This window comes from Cnephaeus nilssonii, assembly GCF_951640355.1.
Source record: "Cnephaeus nilssonii genome assembly, chromosome: 10".
Taxonomy (NCBI): Eukaryota; Metazoa; Chordata; class Mammalia; order Chiroptera; family Vespertilionidae; genus Cnephaeus; species Cnephaeus nilssonii.
Window position 1 is genome coordinate 15,582,052 of NC_137081.1, and position 23,886 is coordinate 15,605,937.

The 23,886-nt window shown below is 38.7% G+C and overlaps 1 protein-coding gene across 1 annotated transcript in view; it reads right to left on the reverse strand.

Annotated features, from left to right (window-relative positions):
- The window catches only part of ACADL (acyl-CoA dehydrogenase long chain), a 36,439-nt gene that overhangs the window by 9,897 nt on the left and 2,656 nt on the right, over positions 1-23,886 (reverse strand). Inside the window, exons 2-8 of the mRNA XM_079782105.1 lie at positions 22,115-22,270; positions 18,631-18,768; positions 14,577-14,741; positions 10,290-10,356; positions 8,854-9,018; positions 8,063-8,164; positions 6,573-6,686 (exon numbers count right to left, since the gene is read on the reverse strand). Of these exons, the coding sequence (XP_079638231.1) occupies positions 6,573-6,686; positions 8,063-8,164; positions 8,854-9,018; positions 10,290-10,356; positions 14,577-14,741; positions 18,631-18,768; positions 22,115-22,270 (907 nt within the window). The remainder of the gene's footprint in view (positions 1-6,572; positions 6,687-8,062; positions 8,165-8,853; positions 9,019-10,289; positions 10,357-14,576; positions 14,742-18,630; positions 18,769-22,114; positions 22,271-23,886) is intronic.

The following is a 23,886-nucleotide window of genomic DNA, read 5'->3' on the forward strand; positions in this document are numbered from 1 at the left end:
ACGGGCTGTGCTGATGAAAAATCCAACTGACTGCCTTTCACTTGGCTTCACACCATCCTGTTCTAGAAACAGACAACGTGACTGGCTCCCATGATTCCAAAGCCAAGCAGTCGGAAGGCTGATGACACACTTTTCCCACCTCTGTGCCTTGGACTCTAATTCAGAACATCTAAACCTCCTTCTCATTCTTTCCATTACTTTTTCGATTTCCCTTTCTAGTCGCTTAATTAGGCCAACTCCCTACCCTTTAATCAGCACAAAGTTTTCCACTCCCACCCCACATATCTGTGTCTACTCATAGAAAATCTATAGATGAAACAAGGAATGAAAAAAGGTAGGGAAATACTCGTCTATGCACTGAAAACAGAGGAGGATATGTTCCACGGGAATCCCTGAAACTCAGTTCTAAGCCTACTTCCAGCTCAGTTCAGTGACACTCCATTTGGAAAGTAAGGGGGAACCTGACAAGTCTCAGTGGGTGGCACGTTTGAGAATTTATGCACTATTTATAGGAGAGAATAAAAAACTCGAAGTCCAATTCTCTCATATGAGAGCTGTTCCAATGGGAATGCTGGGAGCTTCCAGAGGCTGAAGTTAAATTTCAGACCAGCCTGGGCTCATTTAGAATTCTTGTGTCAGCGCATTCAGTGAGGTCCAGAGGTCTGAAGGAATAAATGCCTCCAATGGTACATCATTTACTCTCTGGAGATACAGAGATTAAATATTTACATGTTCTTGGCATTGAGTTGGGTGTTACTATGCAGATTTGGTCTTTGCTCTTCAGACACTGTGTCATACTTTCAGAAATTATTCTCTAATGAATAGCAGTTACTAATTGTACCACACATTATTAGCAAGGTACTTTTTGTGAATGATCAACATGCTCATAGCAGTACTGTTTAACATTCATTAACAGTTGCTAATAGATAATACTGCAGCTAGCATTAAAAAAATTCCCTTAAGTTACTAAGTAGGCCAGATAGAGTCTCTTTCAGACTTCTGAGTAAAAAAAAAATTCTTAGAATCATAGAATTGTGGAAATGGAAGACACCTTGGTAAGTTATCTAGTCCCAGTATTCCATTTAAACAACACCATTAGTTGAACTCTCATATGTTATGCCTGAAATATAAAATATAACATCTTAGGTTTGCTATCTAATATTGTAGTTAATTAATCCTACACTCAAGGTCTTAAGAACTGGATATTCAGTTTTTGGAGGAATGTGAGAAAGAAGTGTTGTTTTCTTCTCCTATTTCTTTTTCTAATACTTGGTGTCCTTAGAATCAAGAGCACATGTCACCTAGGAAATAACTAAAGCTTGTGTTAAGAAAGAATGCTGAATTTTCACTTCATTGAACATGGGTGAACATGTATGAAGGGAAGGAAAAAGAATAAAGTCTATCTACCTTAAATTTCCGGGTAGTAAAACTAGTGCCTGAATTAAGAGTGTAGGTTCCAGAGTTAGAATATCTGTGTAATCTTGGGCAAGTTACTTAACCTCTCTATGCCTCAATCTCTTTATCTGTAAAATAAGGATAAATATAATAGTTATTATGCAGAGTTGCCGTGAAAAAAACATGAGACAATCCATTTAGCAATGTCTGGCACACAGGCACAATGCAAAGTAATGATAAATGACAGTCATTATAATTATTTAATATCAGAATTTTACTGTTTTATTGTCTATTCCATAAAAAATCATAAGACTTAACATCAAATATGGAAAGTAGGAATGAAATGGAAATCCTATAACTACTTAAGTATGGTAGTTCTCCATCTAAAAAAATTTATTGATTGATGAAAGAGAAAGAGAGAGAGAGAGAGAGAGAGAGAGAGAGAGAGAGAGAGAGAGAGCAATTTGTTGTTTCATTTACTAGTATTTACACATTCACTGGTTGATTTTTGTATGTGCCCTGACCAGGGATCAAATCCTCAACCCTGGTGTATCATAATAACGCTCCAACCAACTGAACTACCCGGATAAGACTAAATTTGGTAGGTCTCCATCTTAAAAAGAAAACAAGTTTTTGTGAAATGAATCCAAATGGTCAGAAAGGACCAACATGTTCAAAATTCAAGGATAAAAAAGAGAAAGAAAACAGAATTGTTATGTGCTCATAAAATGACATTTGGCTAAGTATAATATGGCATTTAAAGGTCTTCTATTTCAATTTAATTACCAGAACCATAATGTACCCAGCACTAGAATAGGCTGTGTAGGCATGTATCGGTCATTCATCTTCTCTGAATAATAGATTAAGTTCCTAGATTCAATATGGAAATATTATTCAAATATACTTATTTATATAAAACAGAGAAATTAGAAGAAATATCTCAGAATTCTCAAAACATACATTTCCTTGGAAAATACTACTTGTCAATAATATAGTGATGGAAGCAAAATGCTACTTTTGAAATTACCTTTGAAAGAAGGCAACCAAAAATGGCACCTGCTTTGAAAAGGATTAAAATTATTTCTTCTTTTTTTGTTATTTTACATATATATTAACAAATATTTCCTTCATATTTAAAATCCAGGAAATGTCAAAACACATTTAACATTCTTAGTTATACAATCTGGGTAATATTGTAGTCATCTTTGTTGTGATTTAATATGAATTCCATAAATATAGGAATTGTATATTTCTAAGGGGATGGAAAATATGTCTATTTAGTTCATTTTTATTTATATTTATATATTTTTTGTTAATCCTCACCTGAGGATATTTTTTTCATTGATTTTTAGATAGAGTGGAGGGGGAGAGACAGAGAGAGAGAAACACCAATGTGTAAGAGACACATTGATTGGTTGCCCCCCACCTGAGCCATGACCAGGGCCAGGGATCAAGCCCGCAACCGAGGTATGTGCCCTTGGCCAGAATAAAAGCCCCAAGACCCTTCAGTCTATAGGCTGATGCTCTATCCACTGAGCCAAACTGTCCAGGGCTTGAATATTTTTAATAAGCATTTTTTATGTGAAAGTGGTGGTGGCTGGATTTCAGAAGCAAATGACACTAATACTATTTTGGGAAAGTCACAGAGTGATACCCAGTGGTATTACTCCCTTCATATTGCTAGAAGTCTTGAGTGTGTACTTCCAGAGTCCTACATATGAAATTAAAACTGAGCACACAACCTTTTGAAGACAATCTACCTAACAAAAGAGTAACATGCTAATTGACTGTACCTTTGCGACACCCACCAGCCAATCAGGAGTGAATATGCAAATTAACCCAATAAAGATTGTGGGTTAATTTGCATACACAGGCGCTGAGCGGCTGGGGGCGGGCCAGGACGCTTGCATTGCTGCCACGGCGATGGCCGCAGGCATTCCGCATCACCCCAGCTGCTCTGGGCCTCTGGGCAGCGTGGGAAGGTGGAAAGGCGGCTCTGGCCAGAATGAAGGCGCTGCCAGCAGCCAGGGGAAGAAAGGCCCATTCTTGCACGAATCTTTGTGCATCGGGTCTCTAGTCAATATATATTTTCTCAGTGAAACAACGGATGTCAGTATTTTTCAGAGACTATTGGCATTTGAGTGAGGCATTAGTTGGTGATCTCTGAGTTACAGAATGTTTAACAACACTAGACCCCAGGGCTTACATCTCAAGTCTCCATACTATCCTCCCTGACTCTTCTAAATGCCTGGGGAAGAGGGCAGTCATTGAGAATCACTAATATCAGTATTTCAGTGATACATAAATGAAAGGGAATATAAAGTATAATATCTAGGGAGGTCAAATCATACTGTTTTTAAAAATGTTTTCTTGACCAGGTGTGTGCCTCATGTTTATAAATTCAGAAAAACTGTATTTAGATCTATTATGTCAATAAGGAAGTTAGGATGTAAAGACATATTTTTAGAATGGGAAAATGTTAAGTTGATGAACATATAGGTAGCAAATAGGTCCCAAAATGACATGGAGTTTGTCCAGTTGATAAAAAAGACTCCCTTTATTGGAACAAAATAGAGGAAGATCTATACTAATAAAAGGGTAATATGCTAATTAGACCGGACATCTTCCAGACATCCTTCCGGATGTCCTTCTGGACAAAACCACAGTGGCGGGGGCCAAGGCAGAGGTCATTAGGGGTGACCAAGCCGGCAGGGGAGGGCAGTTAAGGGCAACCAGGCCAGCAGGGGATGGCAGTTAGGGGTGACCAGGCAGGTAGGCAGAATGGTTGGGGGTGATTAGGCAGGCAGGCAGGTGATCAGTTAGGAGCCAGTGGTCCTGGATTGAGAGAGGAAAGTCCAACTCCTGGTTTAGGCCCAAACCCCCAGGGGCAGTTGGACATACCCCAAGGGGTCCCAGAATGGAGAGGGTGTAGGCCGGGCTGAGGGCCCCCTCCCCATGCACAAATTTCATGCAGCGGGCCTCTAGTATTATATAAGCAGGGCAGCTAATTTAATGAGAGTTTACTTTGCCAGACAATATTCTGAGCACTTCATGTATGTTACCTCATCTAGTGCTCATAGTAATCTATGGGGTGATATTACTCGCATCTTACAAATAAGAAAATACTCTGAGAGAGATAATACAACTTGCCTAAACCACAGATATTCAAGGAGCTATGCTAAGATTTAAACCACAACTGAATTTACTTTCTGTAATGTTGGTTCTAATTAACTACCAATGTGTTTCATCTCTCCTTTTGCCTTCACAAGGCCTTTCAGCCAAGTCATTCTGTTATGGAGGATATATTAAATCTTATGCTAACCAACAAAATAACCTTCTTAATTAAATAACATATAATGAACAATGCATCTCCCCAAATCAGGGAAGAGGAGGTATGCCTTAAAACAAAGGGCCGGTTTGTCATGCCTGCCATAAATCACTAATAACCTTTTGAGCATATTATAGAAACCAGCTTTGGGGAAGGAGGTTGACTCCAGCAACCAGATGATCTGGTTCAACCATAAAAACTGGACCTTCACTTGCCTGCTTTGAAAATAATCATCAGAATGGACTGGGCTAACTTATACATAGAGAACTTTCAACCCTCCTCCCCCTGATTTATTGGTTCTGCTTTCCCTATCCCTCCTGCTAAGAACCCTAGCCTGCACTGAGATGTTAAGATGGCCTTTGGGATGAGAGTCCCCACCTTCTCAGGTGGCTGGCACTTGAATAAACTGCTTTCCTTCTTACCAGCACCTGTCTTAGGAGTTCGGCTTTCATTGTAGCAGGCAATGATACCTGCATTCGGTTACAATTCTACTTAAGACTTTTCAAGTAGATTTCCAAATCCAGGTGTTTTCTTTTTGTTGGTAAAATGTTTCAACAATTGGACGACTGCATTGTTAATAAACTGTTCCTTCACTTAAGGTGACACTAGAGGGTCTAAAATTTGATTGAAATATTTGGTGATTATGGCCACCATATACTGAGTTCTTTTGAAAATACCTCTAAATCCTGGCAAAGCCCACACTTAATTAAACACCATCATCCACTTTCTCTGTGCTTGAACCTAGGCCGCTAAAACCTTCTAGAAAGGCTGATACACAAAAAATCAGAACGTACCCCTATAAATTCATGATCAGTAACTTAAATGGGTCCTTAACACGGCTAGCAGGCTCACCATATTTCTCTAGCTAGTTCTATTTTTCACTCTGAAGAGGGTATTTCAAACTTTCCTTACTCTCCTCCAACACTGGCATCCCCGTTTATTCACATCTTTCCCCCTTATTGTCATGTGAAGAAATGCAAGTCTTCAGAAGAGAGCTTTTGTAATTTTCTACCGGTAGAGCTGAACTCATGCCCACCCTTTCCTCTTTTCTTCCAGTTACGATGGAGAAAGCAACTCTCCTGTTGGGATGGGAAGGTCTATCTTTCCATGTGCTTTGGCACCCATATCTTTATACCTTCTCACAGATCAGGTGCAGTTAATTATCTGGTCCATAGCTACAATCTATCCCTCTTTACTAAATCCTTTTTCTAGTTCTTAAAATATGCTTCAGCATTTTCATCCTAATAATAACAACAACAATTAATAATCTCCAAGTATCTCATTTGACCCCAATATACCCTTTCCCTACTCCTTCCCCACCCTTTCTCTCCAATTAATATTCACAGCCAAACTCAGGAAAGAGTTGCCTGCCATCAGTATCTTTACTTCCTCGTTTCCATTTACCCCTCTGGCATCACCTCCACAGGAGTCCATTAATGGCTCTTACAAAATAACCTCCACATCATGTCCAGTGGGCACTCTTTGACCTTACTCATATTTTTCCCTCCAAGTAGCCTGGGCCCTACTACCTCCTACTTGAAGTTCTTTCTCTCAGCTTCTGTGGTGCTTGCCTTATGAGCTGTCTCCTTTTTAGGTGTTCATTTTCAGTTGCCTTTGTAGGCTCTTCCCTTCCTATTTCACCTTCAAGTTCTGAATATTTTTCTCAGGTTTCTGTCCTAGGATGTCTTCTTGTCTTACTGTCTACTCTCTCTCCCTCAATGATCTCATCCACTTCCATGGATTCTAATACCACCTGGATGAAAATTACTCCATATTTATGTTGAGCCTAGACCCATTTCAGAAGGGTAAATTGATGTTATCTAATACTAAACCATGACAACAAGCTTACCTGTATATGTGCCACTGTTTTCCCAAAAGCTTTTCTTTGTTTAACGTAGTCCCTGGTTTCTTCAAACATGAATTCACTGGCTGAAACTCCTAACTCGGCAATCAAAAGCCTTTCCTATAACCCAGAAATTAGATCTTAAACAAGTGATTTTCACATAATTTCAATGATAATAAATCTCATAAATAATCTTTATAAAACTCCAATTAACTTAGTTCTTAACTTTTTTATAAGAATATTTTGACATATCTATAATAGCTCCCTAAAGCAAACCCTTTATTTTTATGATTGATTCTCTTTACTATATATATATATATATACATATATATATATATATATATATATATATATATATATATATATGTAACTTATTAAACCCCCTCTTCTTTCTATGCATCCATGAGAAAAGAAATTCTGAAGTTGTTGATTTTCATCTATTGATCTCTGAACAGCACATATCCTGCAATATCCGTGGAAAATAACATTTTAAAGTGCATAGGTTAAATTCTGCCTATTAGTGTAAAAGTGTCCACAGTCAGTTAAATTCCATCTTGCTGGTGATTTTCATATTCCACTTCTGTGCCAGTGTTCCTAGCCGAGGTCCCCCGTTTCATGTTTAGCCCATGCTGTGCCAGTTACTAGGCAGGTGCAGCCTCTTAGGTGAGGCTCAATGATCACTCAGCAACCACACTCCAAAAACACAGATGTGGGGGCTGAGCCTATGTGGCTAAAACTATTTGGTCTGAACTTAACATTTCCCCTTTAGATTCTCAGGTATTATTAAAACAACAACAACAACAACAACAACAAAAAACTACCTATGTTTTGGCTGATATTTCTTTGTAAAGAGATATAAATTCTTTTTTTTCCTCCTTCAGCATGTGATGAGAAGAGGGCATAATCTACTCAGAAGGGACTTGGGATTGAAGTATATGTAGGCAGCCAAAGAAAGGCAATGGAAATTATGCATCACCTTCTTCTCTGAAAGCCTGAGGCACGCAGATTTTATTCCACGTTGCTCCTATCCTGAGGAGGGGACTATTAGGCCCCTTGGAGAGGGAATCACCTTGGTTGAGATAAAATGTCTTTTTTTTTTTTAAAATCTTTTACCCTACTCTATTCTTCCATTTTATTCGTCTCTCTGCTTCAGTTTAAATGTTTGCCTATTAATCTGCCATTAATTCACTAATCCTGTTTTCTACTGTGCCCAGACTCTATATTCATTCAATGGAGAGATGCAAATTCTTAACTTGTGGTTCAGAAGCTAAAATCATTCCAAGAAGGAATCAAAGAACTGAAATATCTATTTTCCCTATTCACTTATAAGCTTTGAATGAATATCCCCAAGTTCAGTTATTTACTTATGTAGCCTACAAAATTCATATTTTCTTTTTACTTTAAGTTACAGTCGAATGATCGGCTATATATCACAAGTTTCATATACATGGATTTATATAGTTCTATAGTATTCTATTCTATTTAACACTTCTCACCTGTGGAAGCTCTTGCATGAGGTAATAGAAGCCTTTATTCTCTTCTCCAAGCAGGCCGCTAGCTGGCAACCGTACGTCTTCAAAGAATAATTCTGCAGTGTCCTAAGAGATCATACAACTAAGTACAGAATTATTTCATTTAAATCTCACAATAACCTGATGAGATTATTTCCATTAAACAAACAAACAAAAACAACAAACCAACTGGGAGCCAAGTTGGCATGGTTAATGAACACAACTAGTAAGTGGTAAACCAGGGATGCAAACCCAGGTTCAACTGATTCCAAAACTTCTGGCTTTTCCACTGCAATACACCATCATTCTAGCTCCAATACTGTCCAGATCTGTGGGTACTGAGGACTAAGGGTTTCTAATGCACATTAAATAAAATGTTTTTCTTTTCAGCAACAAAAAATTACCAAGTAATTAGCAAAGAATAGAAAAATAGTCTGTTCTTAGTTCATCCTTTTCTTTAATTAATTTCATAAATAAGGGGCCTATTATCATTTAGTTAATTTTGCCATTTCTAAAGCAGATATTTAAAATATCCCGATTCACTTTTATTGCCGACCACTAGGAGGAGGTAAAGCTGCATGAGTGGTGGAATGAATCTCCATTCTGAAAAGCGTATTTTAGGAATTCAGCATTGGAAGGTATATACCGATTGTGCTTTAAGCAGTTCTCTATATAAGGCATAATCGAGTAAATTCAATTATTTATAAATACTAATTTATTAATAAAAATTGAGTAATCTCAGTTATTACCTAAATATGATTCACAATATGACTTACCTGGGCTTTCATTCCCATTTTATGTAGCTTTCGTCCCTTGATAAATCCTTTCATTCCATCTTCCACCAGAAAAAGGCTAATGCCATGGGCAGGGGAGCGAGCTTCACGATTTGTGACTGCCACTACTATCACGACGTCACTTAGCCACCCGTTGGTAATGAACACCTGGAAAACCCCAAGCACACTGTGATGCTCCATACTAACCCACATCCATGTGCATGCAAGTCACGATTAGGGGAAAGCATATTCACGAAGACTAAACCAGACAAGGCATGCTTTATAACTCTATATTCTCCATGCTTTATAACTCTATATTCTATCCATGCTTTATATAACTCTATATTCTATCCATGCTTTATAACTCTATATTCTATCCATGCTTTATAACTCTATATTCTATCCGTGCTTTATAACTCTATATTCTATCCATGCTTTATAACTCTATGTTCTATCCATGCTTTATAACTCTATATTCTATCTGAAGCATTAATTAGTTGTACGTAAGGTTATTAAATAGAAGGAAAATAGCCCAATGCTTCAAAGAAAGAAGCCTATGCAGGCCTTACAGGAAATAAACATCTTTTCTTAACACTCAGTCAACAACAAATTATTTACAGAGTATATACTAGACAGTTTTAGGTAAACAAATCCTCTGCCATCAGTGACATTAGATTCTAAGGCAGGGGTCCTCAAACTACGGCCCGCGGGCCACATGCGGCCCGCCGAGGACATTTATCCGGCCCGCCGGGTGTTTTTGCCACCCCTGCCTGTCCTGCTTAGCAGTCGACTCGTCCCGGGTCCGCAGTGCACATGTGTGGAATGTGCGCCGCACTCTCTGACTCCCCTCCTTCTCTCTGAGGGACAGTGAACTGGCCCCCTGTTTAAAAAGTTTGAGGAGCCCTGTTAAGGGATATACAGTATTTACTGTGGAGCCTGTGTGTAACCTTACTTGAAGAAGCTTTTCAATTTTATTGTGGGTTGATGGGCTCTCAGAAGGACTGAAGGGCTCTCAAATTCAACCAACGGTATCTTTTTCTCCTAAGATCTTTTGAAACTCTTCCTGATAATACAAGAAAGAGTTTTCCCCAGTTTCTCATCAATTCATTGCTATAGTTAGTCCCATATTTGGACAATGTGAGCCTTACCTTCCCCTTTTCTGGTTTGATGAGGTTGTTTGTTTGGAATCAAAACCAATATATTTTATATATGAATGAGGGGGTGTGCAAAATGAAACACAGAAATGGAACAGATCTTATATAACATAAATGTTGCAAAATTCTGTTTCCAAAACACAACTCAATTCCTGGGTGAACTCAAATAATCTCAGTTCCTGTGTGAGCCTCCCTAGGTAGAATCAATAATCCATAGTCTTTGAGACACTGTCACCCATGGCATCACTCTGGAAAGAAGGGCTATGGAAGCCCCTCTATACACACCTTGCTGCCATTAAGAATCCAGTCACTTCCATCCTTTTTAGCATGTGTTCTTACTCCTTGCAAATCACTGGAATTGAAAAAACAAACAAAAAACGATGAACATTTCATTAGTTAATAAAAATTGAATTATGCCAATGTTGTTAGGAAAGTATGAATATAACATGATAATTCAAAGTGGTTACACCATTATAAAAAATGTTCTTTAGTATGAAAAATGCTCACACAAATGCATTAAAAATCATATCTAATATATGCTAAATCATTTATACAAATAAATATGTGATTTAAAAATACATAAACTAGACAGATATTATAGAGCATAACAAGGCCCAATAAGCATTCAAGATCCCCAAATTGGACTCAGATGACTTTTCAAGGCCCACCATATCCCTGAGATCATTTGCCACATTGTTCTTGCCTCTGTTCACCTTGCTGCCTTTCCCTACCTCTATTGATCAAAAGCTTAGCTATTTAAAAGATTGCTTCAAATGCCACTTCCCCTAACAAGCCTCCTCTCAAAGTAGACTATTTTTCTAAGTATAAAATAATTTATATTTTTTAATAATATCAACAAATATTCATGATTAATACATGAAAAAACACAGACAATATTCTAGACAAAGGAGAAATTGATTTAATAAATAATTTTGCTTCCTGGAATGAACATTTAAAAAATATATTCTTTCAGTATTTCTCCAGGGAAACAGATACACACATATATGCATTTTTATAAAAATGGAACCATATATATGATTTTGATCTCTTAATAATATCCTATGTTTTTCAATAAGACACATTTTATTAGCAGCATAGAATTTCATCCTATGGATTTATAATGTTTTCTTAAAAACAATCTCTTCTTGTGGAACATTTAGGTAGCTTCCAGTTCCAAATATCCTATAATGAGTAATGACCCCAAAGAGGGCAGGTCCTAATTCCTGGAATGTGCAAGTGTTACCTTATATGGAAAACAGGTTTTGCAGTTATGTAACATGAGATGGGGATTACCTAGATGGACACTAAATGCAATCACAAATGTTCTAATGAGAGAGACACACAGCGAGATTACTGACAGAAGTGGAGGGCCAACATGAACAAAGAAGCAGAGATTGGAGCCATATCATAGGGCAAGGAATGCCGTCAGCCACCAGAAGTTGGAAGAGGCAACAGGTGGATTCTCTTTACATAAGGATCACACTATCTCTCTATTTTACAAAGACTATTATGATAGCCAAATAAGAAAATCAGCATGAAAGCATATAAAATGTTAAAGTACAAATGTACATAATTATACATAACTAGAGGCCCGGTGCATGAAAATTCATGCACTGGAGGGGGGAGGTCCCTCAGCCCGGCCTGCCCCCTCTCACAGTCCAGGAGCCCTCAGGGGCAGGAGGTGATCTGGCGATCAGTGGAAGGCAACGCCCCCATCACACCTCTGCTGCTGCCACTGCCAGCAGCGCAAGCCTCAGCCGGCCTTGGTAACCTGAGCCTCGGGAAGCCCTGGGCAGCTGGGGGCTGAGGGGACTGGGGGACTCCAGAGGCAGGCGCGCAGTGGGGCTGAGGGCACTGGGTGCCACCATCTTGTGGCTGTGGGCACTGCCATCTTTGAGGGCGTGGCAGTCAATTAGCATATTCCCACTTTATTGGCTGTGGGCGATGCCATCTTTGTGATGGCATGAGGGTCAATTAGCACATTCCCTCTTTATTAGATAGGATGGAGTTTCCTATGTATGTAGAAGGGGAAAGGGCCAAGGATTTTTAGCAAACGCAACCTTTTTCTGTGAAAGCCAAATCAAAGCAAGAAAACAGAGTGGCCTGCATCTCTGAAAGCAGGTGAAATGAACCATGTCCCATCTTCTTTATTCTTTCCCTCCCATATGCTTTTGCTTTATTTTCACCGTAATTCCTCAAAACTTTAATCTTCTTCATGTGCGGCTTTTTTCCATTCTTGCATTCTCTTGCCCACACGGCCCCTTTTCTTATCTCTAAATAAGCAAACTGATTGACTATTTTTCCATCACTCTCACAAACTTCCAAAAAAACACTGCCTCTTTTTTCTCCATTCTTATTCTCACATTCCTTCATAATTAATAACCACAGATAAGGACAGATAATCTAAATAAACGAGAATTAAGCAAGCCTTTGTTTGTATGAGTTCAGTTGGAGATAAATCAAGATCTTGAATTTCCTGTTGCCTCTAACATGCAGTAGGTTGGAATTGGAATATAGTAAATATGATGCCTCAGAATACTGGGCAGTCAGCCAGTTATCTTAGGGAATTATCTTAAAAGCAAAGGAAGAAGATTCAATTACTACTTCTTTTAGGTCAAATTTTTAGGCAAAAGAAATAGTCAAAATCCTTTTATTTTGGCAAAATTAAGCATCAGTATTGGCTTATACTTATAGATTTATATCTGAGAAAGATAAATACAATTTAAGCACATTGCCAAATGATGCTATGAAATATTAAGACATTTAAAAATAGCCCTGGCTGTGTTGCTCAGTTCGTTGGAGCGCCATTCCATACACCAAAAGGTTGTGGGTTTGATTCTCAGTCAGGGCACATACTTAGGTTGTAGGTTCTATCCCCGAGTCAGAACACATATGGGAGGCAGCTGATCTGATCGATGTTTCTCTCTCTCCCTTCCTCTCTCTAAAAATCAATAAAAACATATCCTCAGGTGAGGATTAAAAATAAATAAAAATAAACAGTACTATCAAAATAGAAAATTTAAAATATTACAGCCTGAGCTTTGCAGAAACAAGTCTTAGGTGCTCAATTCTGCTTTGCCACACCTTTACGCTCTTCCTCTGCATTGCCTGTTTCCCATTGGCCTATACGTCGCCGCTCTCTTTAACATAAAACATATCCCTTACCATGCTGGCTTGTCAAACTACTGTCCCCTCTCTACACTTCCTTTTACCGCCCAACAGAAAAAGATTAGTCTCCATTCTCTGCCTGTTTCTCAATACCCATACCACACCTTCCAAAGTAACTTCTGCCCTTCCTCTACTGAAGTCACAACCAAAGGTCACCAGTAGCTTGTCATGACCTTTTCTCAGCTCTCAACCTCCTTGTGGCCTTGATATTACTATTCCCTTACTCCTATCCTACTGTCTTTTCAAACTCACTTCCACTTGTGCTCATGACAGAACACTTGGCTAGATTTCCTTCAAAATCAATCCCCTCTGTTGCCACATTTTTTTTTTTTTATAGGTTCAAGGCAAACGTAATACCCAAGCTTTCCACCCTTTTGTTTTACTCCTTAAAATCCGGTTCTACCATGTGGAAGCTTTTCTCCCCGTTCTTGAATAACTGGTTATTTTTCATTTACCAGATCTCAGTTTAAATATAGCAACTTTTTTTTCTTATTAATTTCACCCAAGGATTTTTTTTTTCCCCATCAGTTTCTTAGAGAGAATAGAAAGGAAGGGGAGAGACACATCCACGTGAGAGAGATTGATTGCCTCCCGCACATCCCCTGACTGAGCCTGCAACCGAGGTACAGGCCCTTGAACAAAATCAAACCCGAGACCCTTCAGTCTGTGGGTAAATGCTCTAACCACTGAGTAACTGACTAGGGCAATATAACAACTTTCTATAGGCTTTCTATAGCATTTCTGGCTCTAACCTAATAAAAGTACTTCTCATACCTAAGTTTGTTTTTCCCTTCCCTACCAAGCACACATGCGCCATTAGTCTCTAGCATAGTACCTTGTTTTCCGCACAGTACTTAGTACTTATCACAATTTATAATTGTGAATATAGTATCTGTTTATTTGTTTCTTACCTCAATAAGCACATAGGCTGCCTCTGTTTTGTTCACCACTATATAAGGGCACCCTAAGGGGTCTTACTAAGTTATTGTCAAATGACTGAGTAAATAAACGTATTCATTTTTATGAATGGCTTTTAAAACCTATTGCCACTCCAGCCTGTATCCAGAGTTCCAAATCCGTATTTTAAGAACCTGCTGAAAATTTCCATGTGAATTTCACACTACCTCTAAAATTCATTATGCCCCAAATTCAACTCACATCCTACCATTTTATTTGCATTGCATTATGTAAATAAGATCTCAAGCACAGCAGATATTACAATCAGCTTTGTAGCTATGTGTACATAAGGCCTTATTTTCCTATTGGAGTTTGAAGTTACTTGAAGGTGTGAATTACATTGTGTTCATCTTTGTATTCCTTCTAGCATATTGCTCACAGTTTTGTATAAAGCAAGTAGAAAATATTTTGCTTCCTAGCCTTCAACACCAACTGAATATCATTTACCTTCCAGCCCCAGGCTCTGTCATTGCTATGGCACCAATACATTTCCCTGCAGTCATCCGGGGGATGAAGTGCTTAATCTGTTCTTCTGAGCCGTAGTTTGCAATATAGGGCATGACGATATCTGAATGAAGACTGAAACCTGGGCCTGTACAATTCGAATATGCTCTTAGAAAAAAAAAAAGAAGAGAATTTAAAGCACAAAATAGTTATTTTGTTCTGTTTTTAGTTTCTTTGATTTTCAATTAAAACAACAACATAATATTAAAGGTCTTAGTTTTACAAGACTCTGTCTCCTCCCAAACCAATAAAGTTCCTGAGGTTTTCTTAGTTTTTACTATTTTTTTCATTTCTGGTTCTAACCTAATAAAAGTACTTTAATGAAGCTCAATGAACACATTTAGTGAATTAAAAGATAAAACATTAAAAATATTAATCACCTACAACTGTATTCTCTAACACAGCAACTATTTTCATTTTGTCAAATTATCTTTATCATAACAATAGATTCTAATATAGCTGCAGTCATGGCATGAATTTTGCACTTATCTGTATTTTTAAATTATAGGAAAAAAATCTCATTTGTTTACATAGTTGTTGTAATAATAATCTTCAATAGCTACAAAATATTACAAATTGTTTATGTACTATAATTTACCCTTTTTATTCTTCCACTGCCAGACATTTAGAGTGCTTCCAAATTTGGGGGATTATGATCTAACATGATAATTATTTCTCTATATATCTTTATATATTTTTCCATTACATTATTTCATTATGTTAAATTCCCCATAGTGGCATCCTAGATCAAAGAGCAGAAGTATTTTCATTTTTATATGTATCCATATTTTTAATCCCCCAAACATTTATTGTTCTACTTTATAATGCCCACCAAGAGTATATGAGTGGGCCACTTTCACTGCAACCTTGTTAGCACTGGGTTTTATAATGTTTTGTTTTTACTAACTTTTGCAGATACTCCCAGTTAATTTAATTTACATTTGATTGGTAGTAAGGATGAACTTTTTTGTTTTGTTTTGTTATTTTTCTTGTAATGTCTTTATGTGTTTTTTTAAAATCTTTATTACAGATATCCCTCTTTTTTTCCCATTGCTCCCCTCCACCCACTTCCTGCCCTGCCCCAGGCCTTTGCCACCCTATTGTCGGTGTCCATAGGTAATGCATATACGTATATATGCATATAAGATCATTGTCCAATCTCTTCCCACCCCTACCCCCTTCCCTCTGAGAATCATCAGTCTGTTCCATTCCCATGCCTCTGATTCTATTTTATTCACCAATTTATTCTGTTCATTAAATTTCTTATTCGTTTATTTTGATTTTTAGATTCAATTGTTGATAGGTATGTATTTATTGCCATTTTGTTGTTCATATTTTTAATTTTTTTCTTTTTCTTCTTCTTCCTCTTCCTAAAGAATGCCCTTCAACATTTCATATAATACTGGTTTGGTGGTGATGAACTCTTTTAGCTTCTTCTTGTCTGTGAAGCTCTTTATCTGACCTTCAATTATAAATGACAGCTTTGCTGGGTAGAATAATCTTGGTGTAGATCCTTGCTATTCATCACTTTGAATATTTCTTGCCACTCCCTTCTGGCCTGCAGAGTTTCTGTTGAGAAATCAGCTGACAGTCGTATGGGCATTCCCATGTAGATAATTAACTGCTTTTCTCTTACTGCTTTTAAGATTCTTTGTCTTTACCCCTTGGCATTTTACTTATGATGTGTCTTGGTGTGGTTCTCTTTGGGTTCCTATTGTTTGGGACTCTCTGTGCTTCCTGGACTTGTAAGTCTATTTCTTTCACCAGGTAGGGGAAGTTTTGTGTCATTATTTCTTCAAATAGGTTTTCAATATCTTGCTCTCTCTCTTTATCTGGCACCCCCATAACTGGGATGTTGGTATGCTTGAAGTTGTCCCAGAGGCTCCTTATACTATCTTCATATTTTTGAATTCTCATTTCTTTTTGCTTTTCTGGTTGGGTGGTTTTTGCTTCCTCATATTTTAAATCATTGATTTGATTCTCAGAACCCTCTACTCTACTGTTGAATCCCTGCATATTATTCCTTATTTCAGTCAGTGTATGCTTAATTTCTGACTGGTCCTTTTCCATATTTTTGGAGGTTTCTAGCAGATTCTTGAGTAACCTTATAACTGTAGTTTTAATCTCTATACCCAGTAGTTTGTTTTCTTCCATTTCTTTTATTTGTGATATGTTTCTTTGTCTCTGCATTTTGGCTGATTCCCTGTGTTTGTTTCAATGTATTGGGTACAGCTGCTATGTCTCCTTGTGTTGATAGAGAGGCCTTGTGTAGTATGTGTTCTATAGGGCACAGTGACTCAGCCTCCCTAGTCACCCGAGCTGGGAACTCTAGGTGCACTCCTTTGTGGGCTGTGAACATAGTCTTGTTGTAGTTGAGACTTGATTGCTGTTGGTGTCACTGGGAGGATTGACCTCCAGGCCAATTGGCTATGAGGACCAGCTGCGACTACAATGGGAGAGCTGCTGTGCAGGAGACACCCCCAGGACTTGCTTCAGTGGGGCTTTGGTGCTCACTGAGTTTTCCCCTTGGGTGTGTCGTTTATGGATGTGTCAAGTTGTAATCTGATATGATCTGATACTGACCACTGGGTACACTGGCTCTTGGATCTCCAGGGAGGTGCAAAGTCAGCCACTGCCTGAGGCCACCCAGCAGGAGCTACAGAGAGATCTGCAGATTCCTCCTCTCTGCATCAGGTTTGGGAATGCCCAGATGAGGCCCAGCTGTGAAGCAAGGCAGGCTGGTGCTGGTGCCGGGTCTTAGGCCTTTTATTGATAGGTTTGTGGCTCCCTGACCCAGCTGCAGCTTGTTTGAGATTTTTAGCCTGAGCAAGGACAAGCCATTCATATGCAACAGCTGCTGCACACAGCTTGGGTGGATTTGTAAATTGGATGAGGTGGGGTCTCGGAATCACCAGGGCGGAGCAAACAGAAATGGCTGCCAGTCATCCCTGCTACCAGGGAGGTCCAGCATAGGAACAGTGATCCCTGTGAGCACCTCCATCTGGGAGAAAGTCGCCCCGGAGTTCCTGCCCCGATGTCAGATAATCCAGTCCCTCTTCGGATGTGTCTGTGTCCCCCAAAGCCTCGCCCTGGTGCTGGAGCTCAGAGAAAGCAGGATCTTGTAAGTTCTGTTCATGGTGCCGGCCTTTTAAGAGGAACAGCTGGGTCTCCAGCAGCCTCTGTGTCACTGAGCCCCAATCTGCACTGGTTTTTACAGCCCGTAGGGACTTCTTTTCCCAGCTCTGGGACCCTGGGCTGGGGTTCTGGTGTGGGTTTGGAACCCCTTGCTTCTCTGGGTGGCCTCCACACAGACGATCTCCCTCCCAATTAATAAAGCGGCACATGTGGGTGCTGGACCAGCCCGTTTCTGGCCTCCGCACCTCCTACCAGTTTCAGTGTGCTCTCTTCTTTACTTGTCTACTGCTTTACTTCTATTCAGCCAGCTTTTCAGCGGTTCTGGATGATGGTTGTTCTGTATTTTAGTTGTAATTTTGATGTGGTTGTGGGAGGCAGCGAGTACAGGTATTTGTTTACCTAGGCCACCATCTTCCTATTGGTCCTTGAGCTTTTTTTTCATCTCAAAAAAAGCCTATTTGCATTTCTTTTTTGCTGAATTGTTGGTTTAAATCTTTTGCCCATTTATCAACCAAAAATCTTCATTTGTTTTTGTATTGTAAACTTCTAGTATATTTGATGGAAATATTTTTCCACTCTTCTCTTTCAAATATCTTTTCAAAGAGATAAAAATAACCAAATGGATCAATTACAAATAAAACTCTCTAATTTTCAACAGCACCCATTTAAAGAACATAAAAGCGAATTTTCCTACCTTCCCCCATTTAAAAAATGTGCAAGGGTATGTGGGCGGTATAAACCTTCACATTTTACACTGAATTTTCAATCTCGGAAAAAGATTAGAACACATTCTTTGTAATTTCAGAAAAGTGAGCAGTGTGCTTTACAAACAAGATTCAACTTCAAGTGTCCCCGTACTTACTGCTCCTCCCAAACCACAGCTGCGGAGTACAGGTCCCCACCAATGCCGCCGTGGTGCTCTGCTATGTTGACCCCGAGCAGTCCTTGTTTTCCGGCTTTTTCCCAAAGCTCCCTACTCACTTCTCCAGCTTTCTCCCATCTGCAAATAAGAAACGTTTGAAAATCAGAAAAGCTTTTTTTTTTTTTTCATATGATTTTAAAAAGCGACAAGTGAAATTCATGAACGATTTTGTGCCTAAATGCTCTTTTAATTTAAGGTGATTTTGTTGACGTCGTCCATAGCCTTCTATTTGCATCTGACTTGTTTATTATTTCTCCTCCTTCTTGTTCTCTTCTTTACTTCTTCATTTGTGCCACTTTTTCTCACCTGCTCCCCCTCCTTACTGAAAGGTTAATATGGTGGTAAGCAGGCAGGCTAAATAGCCATCTCAGACGGTGGATAGAGAAAAATTGAATTTATTTAAGGGAAGAGGATGAGGGAAAGGATATCCAAAGGGAAGGGCTGCCCAACACGGAGCCCAGGGACATTGGGCCGATGATGGCAGCACCCAGGAGCTGGAGTTTCATCCTATGTGCAGTCACTGGGAAACTTTTGTCAGTAGGTTTGGGGGCTGGGGTGGTGGGCTGGGAATGCGGATGGAATGCAGGTGTGAGATCAGGTGTGAGACACTTTCGGTTCCTTATATGGTCCGACTCTGGTGTCCAGCAAGCTTTTCCTGGCCTTTGGTGGAAAGTTTACAAATGGCCATTAAGGATTATATTGCCCTATAGCCCTACCACCTACTATTTATTGGGCCTGCAAATTGCATCCATGGATATCCATGGGTGTAGTCTCTCTCAGCTGGTACCCTTAGGTGGTTGTGTATATAAGGATGGAATTTGCCCAACCTGCCCTGTAAAGGCAACTGCCTCCTGCATATTTCCTTAAAGTGCTGAATCATGGGGTAAGCACAGATGAGGACTGACAGGAGCAGTCACCTTTATTCCAGTTTAAGTAGGAAAGCAGAGGAGAGAAGCACCTTGCAGCTTAGCTCTGTCAAATGAACTTCTGAAAGGGTTAAAGGTTTGCCTAAGATTCTGCAACCTCTGCTTTTCTTCTTTAAAAATGAGAATGGGCCCTAGCTGGTTTTGCTCAGTGGATAGAGCATCGGCCTGTGGACTGAAGGGTCCCAGGTTCGATTCTGGTCAAGGGCACATGCCCAGGTTGCAGGCTCCAACTCAGTAGAGGGCGTGCAGGAGGCAGCTGATCAATGATTCTCTCGTCATTGATGTTCCCCGCGCCCCCCCCCCCCCGCCCCCCCCGGCTTTCTCCCTTCCTCTCTGAAATCAATTTAAAAAAATGAGAATGGCATGATGAGGAAAGATATGGCTAGCTGGAGATAGTTAAAGTACCTGAGATCTTTTAAAAAAGTGGTAGTTAGGTATAATTAGTAAGATATGGGGTATTTGAAGATACTAATTAAAGGTAAACAGATCAGATACCTCAAGAAACTTTAAAGGAAAGAGTTGATTATCATGTGGTTTTTTTTGGAGTGTTTTGTATATTGCCTAAATATTTTTACTATCAACTCCTACTTGTCAATTTCTATCATTTTTACTGCAAGTTCTCACCAGTAATTTCCTGGAACGGAATTTAAAACAGTAAAAAAAAGGAACAAAATACTGTCTTAGAAGTATGCTACATTTCTTTTGTCTTTAAACATTTCATTAGCTTATTAGTTAGTTGTAGACATGATTTCCTCTTTATGAATTGGGAAGTGAAGAGATCATTAGATAAGGGTAAATTACTTCTTAAGCTCATCCAGGTAAGGTAGATCCTCTCAAAAGTGGTGATGCTCAAATTTGAACAGGTTTACCTTTACAAACTTTTGAAGCAACAATTTAAACTTTGGAGAATACTTTATGATTTAAAGGGTGAAATCTCTAGCTATTTCAGATATAATTGAGATTGGAATATTTACACATTTAATGCCTAACTTTGGGAAGAGGCCCTGGTAAAGGGCCCTGTGGCAAAATGACGATGTTAGCTCCTGGATATCTGACTGTACTGCCAGTGCCACCAAATCTTAGAAATACTGCCTCCTCCTCCTCCTCCTCCTCCTCCTCCTCCTCCTCCTCCTCAGTCAATACTTGCTAAGCTCTTTAGGACAGCAGTGGCATTAGAAAGTTTTAATATAACATTTACTTGGTAAATTACAGAGGTAGAAAAAGTAATTCCTAGCCCTGACTGGTTTGGCTCAGTGGATAGAGCGTCGGTCTGCGGACTGAAGGGTCCTGGGTTCGATTCCAGTCAGGGGCAAGTGCCTTGGTTGCGGGCACATCCCCAGTGGGGGGTGTGCAGGAGGCAGCTGATCGATGTTTCTCTCTCATCGATGTTTCTAACTCTCTATTCCTCTCCCTTCCTCTCTGTAAAAAATCAATAAAATATATTTTAAAAAAAGAAAAAAAAGAAAAAGTAATTCCTAGATGAAATGGCTTAGGAAACAAGTTATGGAGGGAAAGGAAGGGCCCTCGGGAGCTTGGAGTGAGGAAGCTGATGGTAAAGTGCCTGGAGGGAGCGGGAAGAGGGAAAGTGGGGGAGGGGAAAGTCACCCGGCCTGCTCCCAGGAGGGAGAGTGCCCGAAGACTAGTATGTATGGCAGCAGAGTTTAGTTAGTTTTGGTCAGTCTTACCAAAAGTATTAATAAAAACGTAATAGAGGCTATTTCTAAATAATTTTTATAAACCATTCTAATTGTAGGGAAATATTGGCATTGAGTAAATTTTGAAAACATAGCAAAATCTTATTTTAATAGAAATGACAGCTTTTAGTCAATGAGGTTACTCATTCAGTAATAAAAATATTTTGAGGTAGCCTGTTGGCCTTTGAGCTTTTACGCATTTTAATTCATTCATGAAGCAGAAAAAGGAAGACTATGGAATGGACTAATATTTTATTGTCACTTCACCGGTTTTCCAAAATATTATTCTTAGATTGATTTGAGATTTTCACATTTTAAAAAACTGAGATATAATTGACATGTAACATTATATTAGTTCAGGTGTATACCATAATTCATTGTATATATTGCAAAATGATCACCACAGTAAGTTTAGTCTACATTTGTCCCCATACATAGTAACATTTTTTTTTCTTGTGATGGGAACTTTTAAGATCAATTTTCAAATTATGCACTACAGTAGTATTAACTATAGTCACCACACTGTACATCACATCCCCATGATTTATTTTATACCTAGACATTCATACCTTTTGACCAACAACCTTTCTTATTTTAGAATTGTATATTTTAAATTTCATTGACAAAGCTTTGAATTAGCTTAAAAATCCTGTAATCTTACAGCACTCTACTGAAAACAGTTATAAAGGTTTATAAAGCCCTAAACACAATATTTTTTTAAATAGAACAACACACAGCATTCTATGAAATAGCTCTTATTTTACTCGTAGGGTGCATTAGTTTAAAGAAAAATGTGCCACTTACTCAGTGTGATGAGGAACCACTTCTTCTTGAAAAAACTTCCTTACACTTTCCCGGAAAATGTCATGCTCTGAAGAGAAGATTCTTCTAATTCCTATATCTGTTAATTTTTTAGCAGAAGAAGTTTCTAGACGATGCTCCCCTCCGGAATGAGAACATCTTAAAAAAAAAAAAAAAGAATATATGTACATTAAGAAAATTAAGTAAATTGCTACCCTTCATACCCAAATTAATGTCACTAAACAATATGAAAAATCTTGATCTTTTTTCCTCCGGAGACACTTTAGAGACAGGGAGAGTCTGAAATTTGACAAACCTGCTCAAATTTGAGCATCACCACTTTTGAGAGGATCTACCTTACCTGGATGAGCTTAAGAAGTAATTTACCCTTATCTAATGATCTCTTCACTTTCCAATTCATAAAGAGGAAATCATGTCTACAACTAACAACATGTGTGAATTAAGGCAAAATAGTGTTGCCAATGATGTAGATTAAATTACATAAGATTCAAATATTACAATAAAATAATACTGTGAAGTCTTCATGTCATATACAATGTTTACAATAATGCAACTCTCTCCAAATTAATATTTTTTTCCAGAATCATATAATTTCAAATGGCAGGTATATAAGATATAAACTATGTTGATGCTACTGCTACATTATAGAGCTAATTTGAGTTTAAATCTAAATCAAAATGCCCACCAACCTTTATAAGGATTATTATGGAATTACTCAAGATCTTCAGAAACAGATCCTTCCCTCCCCCGTAGCAACAGTACAACGATTGAAATTTCTTTTGAGAGCCAAATTTTTTAAACTTAAACTTCTTCTAACGCCACTTCTTCAAAATAGACTCGCCCAGGCCGTGGTATTTTGTGGAAGATCCACATTCAAGGGGCCAAAGAGCCGCATGTGGCTCGCAAGCCGCAGTTTGCCGACCACAGCCCTATACTAAGCTTAAAATCAGATGCTACGTAGTTCCTTTAGTTCAATGGTCTTCAGACTTCCCCCTCCCCTGCAAAGTACTCTTAAAAAGATTTTGAAAATATACGTATCACTTTGTACATTTTCAAGCTCCCATCTAAAAACCATTTTATCATATATTCAAATATTGCCAAAGGATGTTTCCCTATTTTGCACAAATTTCTGTTTTGGGTTTCTCTCTTCTTTAGCTGGACCCTGCTTTTTTAAGTCTCTGTCCAGAAAAGACCCAGTCTTGTTTATTGGCAATGAACTTATTTCAATCTTTTTTCTTTTTCTTCCTGAAATGGATTCTTTTGTTCCACTTTATATATCTTTGCTTAATGCTATAGACTGAATTGTGTCCCCACCCAAATTCATATGTTGGAACTCTGACTCCTAATGTGATTGTATTTGGAGATAGGCTTTGAGGAGGTAATTTTAGTTTAAAGAGGTCATTAGGGTGGAGTCCTAACCCAAGAGGATTGATGGCCTTGTAAGAGGAAGAGAAAGAACTCTCTCTGTACAAAAGCCCCAAGGGAAAGCCATATTAGGACATAGGGAGAAGGCAGCCATCTACAAGCCGGAAAGAAAGTCCTTCCTAATATTTGAATTGGCCAGCATGTTGGTCTTGGACGCTTCAGCATCTAGAATAAGGAAAACTAAATTTTTGTTGTTTAAGCCACCCGGTCTATGGTATTTTGTTATAGCAGCCTGACCTGACTAATACACTTAACATATTTTGTGTCATTTTGTTTTAGGTTTGTCTTTTATGTGCTTTAGTTTGTTAATATGATCTGAGAGGACTTTT